General features: G+C 39.0%; 1 protein-coding gene across 1 annotated transcript; it reads left to right on the forward strand.

Moving 5' to 3' along the window:
- Positions 1–955: 955 nt before the first annotated feature.
- LOC131060358 (zinc finger protein STOP1 homolog) lies at positions 956–4,613 on the forward strand. Its single transcript, XM_057993538.2, has one exon. It carries the CDS (start codon positions 2,221–2,223, stop codon positions 4,183–4,185), a length of 1,965 nt encoding a protein of 654 aa, XP_057849521.2. The 5' UTR covers positions 956–2,220; the 3' UTR covers positions 4,186–4,613.
- The last annotated feature ends 265 nt before the right edge of the window (positions 4,614–4,878 follow it).

Genomic DNA, 4,878 nt, shown 5'->3' on the forward strand with positions numbered 1-4,878 from the left:
TGAGATTGAAGATAATTGTGTGAATATGCTAAATATAATTGTATAATAGATATGTTAGGACAAAAATGAGATCCATCTTCAATTTCCTTTAAGTTATGTATCTTGCACAACCTTGATGTATATAAAACATCCTTTAATTGAAAATATTTATCATAATTCATAAATAATAAACTAAATCACGAAAGAAGCTTACAATTATTACACTTTTATAAAAAGCAATTATTACTTAGTAAATTGATTGACTCATATAAATAACATAATTATGAAAAACTAACCCCCAAACTAATGCTAACCAAGTCAAATAATACGAAACATCTTTAAAATTGATTGTGATAGATTTTTGGATTCAGATGTATAAGAATTTTTATATCAATGTTTTTGGTGCTAACCACCATCAAAATGAAAGAGAATTGTTGAAGGAGAAAAATGATGGATTGTAGACCAAGACTGAATAAAAAGACAAGAGAGAGGTAATGGTGTGAAGGGTACACACAATTCAAGATATAAAAAATAATAAAAATAAATCATATAAATTAAACCCCAATTGATTAACTTTATCCTTATTCATAAACTCTATCATAAAATTGAAAAATATTAAACTCCCATTAAGAATACAAATCCCTTCTAAATATGTTTATGTGAAATGTAAACTCAAGATGAAGTTGCCAAAAGCTTAAGATAAAAGTTAATTCCCATAGATAAGAGTTAAATTCCCATGAAAACCAAATTTCTATGCAGCAACAAGTGACTATGATTGGAGTCTGCAGTATTTATGATAATTATTTGCATTCATTTGAAAGAGAAAACGAAATCCTCGTTTGTAGTTTTATTGGGTTGGTTAACTCATACTTTGATAAGTAAGTACAAGAATAACAGTAGAACTCCAATACCTGCAATAAATAAACCTTATATCTCGCATAAACCTGGTCTATGGGTATAAAAAAGCAATTTAGAAGAATTGACTTAAGCCGCCCTCTTAGTTTGGACCGAAGACCCCACACGATGTCATAACACTTGGATACTTTGTTGGATTGCCCAGTTCACATTTGGTCAAACTCCTTTCATGCTTCCGGATCTAGGTAAGCTGAGCATCCATCCTTTTTCTTTCCCTGCGATAACAGTAATGATAATGGTCTGAACAGGAAGCTGACAAAAAGAATATGAGTAAGGCCTTTAATCATCAGGATTACAGCTCATCCACAAGGAAAGAAGAAAGATCTCTGTGATAGCCAACACTGTGGGTAAGTGACTCAAACTTCCGTCCTCTCGTGGAATATAACTTTTAGCTTTAGATTGGTCGTTTTGTGCATTGGGATTAGAGCCTCCCCAGTATCATTTTGCAAATATACCCAGATATTGCAAATATATGTAGAGGCCTCCTGTCGAGGTTTTTGGTTTTGTTACAGTATGTTATTAGATGCCTTGTCATTGCAGCATCGGATACCCCCAGTATTGGCCCCGTGGGTTCCCTGGTACATGAATTGCCATAGCGTTATTCTCTGTTGTTTCTCAGGTTACAGTTTGAATTCTTTGACCCTGAGGATGGAGAATTGAGAAAGTGATAGTGGAATTTGATAAGGATAGCTTGAGGGGGCTGGCGTCTGGGCATTGTTTAGGCATCTGGGTATGAGAGAACTTTGAGAAAAAAATTGAGATCGGGAAAAGAGTGTTTTTGACCAGTTAGAAGGGATTGTCTGTTGATCTGGGTCTGGTTGGGGTTTAGTCATCTGGGTTTCGGAAAAACCTTAAGAAATTCACTGGGTTTAGGCTCTGAAGAGAGAAAAGATTCCACTTTTTTGTCTCTTCTAGGAGGAAGGAATCTTTTGAATTTGTTGAAAGGGTTTTTGTGCTGTTTAGAGTGTGGAGATTTCTCCTAGATCTGGTAGGGGAAGCATTGATGCGTTTTGGTCGAAGAGAATTGTGGAATTTTTGTATTGGTATTGGCCCTAGAAAATTGAAGATGAACTTAGTGTTTAGTTTTGATCAAGGGATATGATTCTGGGGAAGGAATCTTTTAAGTTGTAAAATAAATTTGTGAATTTATGTGTTGTTTGAGGTTCAGAACCCTCTCCTAGATCTGGAAGGTTGTCGTTGGTGTGTTTTCATCTATGAGAATTCATTGGCCCTAGTGATAAAAGAAAACCATTCTACTGTTTAGCTTGTACTTAGATGATTGCCTATTCTTACTATCTGTGAAAAGGTGTGTCTCTTGGCTGTGATATGGAGCCTCAACCACCAGGTTCTCCTAGATGTGGCAGAGGTGATAGTATATCAAAGTTTTCACTCCTTGGGCAGCAGTTCACTCGTTATGGTTCTGCTCCTGCTCAACACCAGGGCCAATCTTCTCAAGCGGCACCATCGGTAGGTTTCTCATTGGTGCCTCCATTGACTCAGACTCATGCTGCTTCGCATGGTCAGATGGGAAATCCTAGCCATGGTGGAAGCAATGGTGGGAATAGTGGACCAGGTAGATCATTCTCTAATATTCAGCATCATCAGCCAGGTCCTTATAGCTTAATAATGTATGGTGCCCATGACACAAGCCATAGTAATTTTGAGGGCAACAGTGATTCAAATGGGAATCCTGCTCAAGAATGTAGTCCTCAAGTTTTATTGAACCTTCTGTCGGTTCTTCAACAGAAAATCCAGGAGCTACAGTCTGTGGTGCAATTTATAGCCCAAGGAGATGGTCATTCAGGCAAGTCATCTACTGCAATGGCTCGTCAGCAGGTAATTGCACAAGTGACTTCGATAATATCTCAGTTGATAGTGGCTGCCGCTAGCATGCTCCCTTTTCCTCAGCAGCAGTCTGTTCTGAACTTATTTGCAACAACATATCCTGCAGATCTCCAGCAAGTTCGTCTTGTGGGGACTGGTCCTGGTTTGGGGTTGAATTCCTTTCAGCAAAATGGAGCTGGTAACTCATCGATGAGTACAACACCTGGTCCTACAAGTGCAAATAATTGCTTTAGTCTTCAAAGTGGTTTTGGAGCACCAGGTATGGAGGGTCTGGGGACAATTCCTCAGTCGTTACCATCTCAGCATTCACTTGGATCCAACTCTGTAAATGTGCTTGGTGCACCAATTAATCCTGGTAATAATAAGAAGATGCCTGTTGGAACCACAGATACAAGCAATTGTCAGAATGGAAATGGGACAACCAATCACAGTGGAGATTCCTTGTTTACAGCACAAGGTTCAGGAGGAGGAGAGGGTTCACTTGATGACAATGATACCGCTCTAGCTGCGAGAGATGAAGATGATGATGGTGAGTCAGAAAACCTTCCCCCAGGATCTTACAAGCTTGTAGAAATGGATAGAAATGAGATTCTAGCGGAACACACACACTTTTGTGAAATTTGTGGTAAGGGTTTCAAGAGGGATGCCAACTTGCGAATGCATATGCGGGGCCATGGTGATGAGTACAAGACTCCAGCAGCTCTGGCCAGGCCAGAGAAGGCTCAGGATTCAGCTCCTGTCCAGCCAAGGCGATATTCTTGCCCACACGATGGGTGTAAGAGAAACAAGAAACACGCAAGATTTCAACCCTTAAAAACCATGCTTTGTGTCAAAAATCATTACAGGAGAAGCCATTGTGCTAAGATGTACACATGTAACAGATGCAAGAGTAAGAAATTTTCAGTTGTAGCAGATCTTAAAACCCATGAAAAACACTGTGGTCGAGATAAATGGCAGTGCTCTTGTGGCACCACATTCTCCAGAAAGGACAAACTTTTTGGACATATTGCGCTTTTTCAAGGTCACACTCCGGCCTTTCCTCCTAATGAATTGGAAGGGAGCAGATCAACGGATCAAATGGGAGGCAATGGAGTAAAACACAACATTAGTAACTCAGGAACAGCCTTTGCAAATTCCTGCGGCAGTGTTTCAGGAATGCTGGCAGGTCCAGATGTTGTTAGTTGCAGCTATAGAAATGGTGACACAACTTGCATTGACCCAGGAACAAATAGAACACTAATAGAAACAGGTAACAGGTCTGTTCATGCTCAGACAGGGCTTAAAAATATTGGCTTTTCAGAGGAAGGTAGTGCACAAAATATCGCAGTGGATACTTCAAATCCAATTGCTGGTTTTCCTTCTCCAGCCTCGGGTCTTATAGCAGGGCCATTTATGTTCCCAGGTCTGCTCTCTAATAATTTTCTTCAACAAACTGGAGGGAATTAGAATTCCAGTCTGCTGTGTTGCGTGCCAATACCAATGGAATTTTGGATTGCAGTCACCATGGAGACTGTTAATCTTGAACTTTGCAACATTAATAATGAAGGGGCAGGTAGGAACAGGGAATACTATTTCAGATTTTCAAGGTGTTTGATCTTAGCAGTGCAAACGTAAATATGTCTGGTTTTCATGCATGCATTGAAATGTTAAATGGAAGGAAAATGAATTCCGGTATTGTAAATGAAGTTCTATGTTATCTGTCTCTTTTACAATATACATATTTTGACTTGCACGTATATTCCTGAGGTAAGAGACTATAATTTTTGTGGGAAGATATTAAGCATTGTTTATAGTTCTGGTAACAGCAAGTTATCCTTGCTTTCTGTACCAATGAAATTCCCAATGATTTTGATATGATGATTTCTGTTGTAATCTATCGTGATCATGATGGCTTGCTGGAAGTTTGTGCTAACACAGAGGTATGCTTGTTGGTCAAGCTGCTATCCTTTGGTAGGATAGTGGGTGGCCAAAGAATTTTCTGATAGGATGGTCTCATTCATTGGACACTGGTGAGTCCGACTTATTGAATTATGCTCAAATTTCTAATTTTAATTGTGTTGTATGAGAGCAGAATTCAGAAAGAATGGAACTATAAGTTGGTACTGTGTATAAGATAGAAATCGATTTAATTCAAGTCTG

This window comes from Cryptomeria japonica, chromosome 4, assembly GCF_030272615.1.
Source record: "Cryptomeria japonica chromosome 4, Sugi_1.0, whole genome shotgun sequence".
Lineage (NCBI taxonomy): Eukaryota > Viridiplantae > Streptophyta > Pinopsida > Cupressales > Cupressaceae > Cryptomeria > Cryptomeria japonica.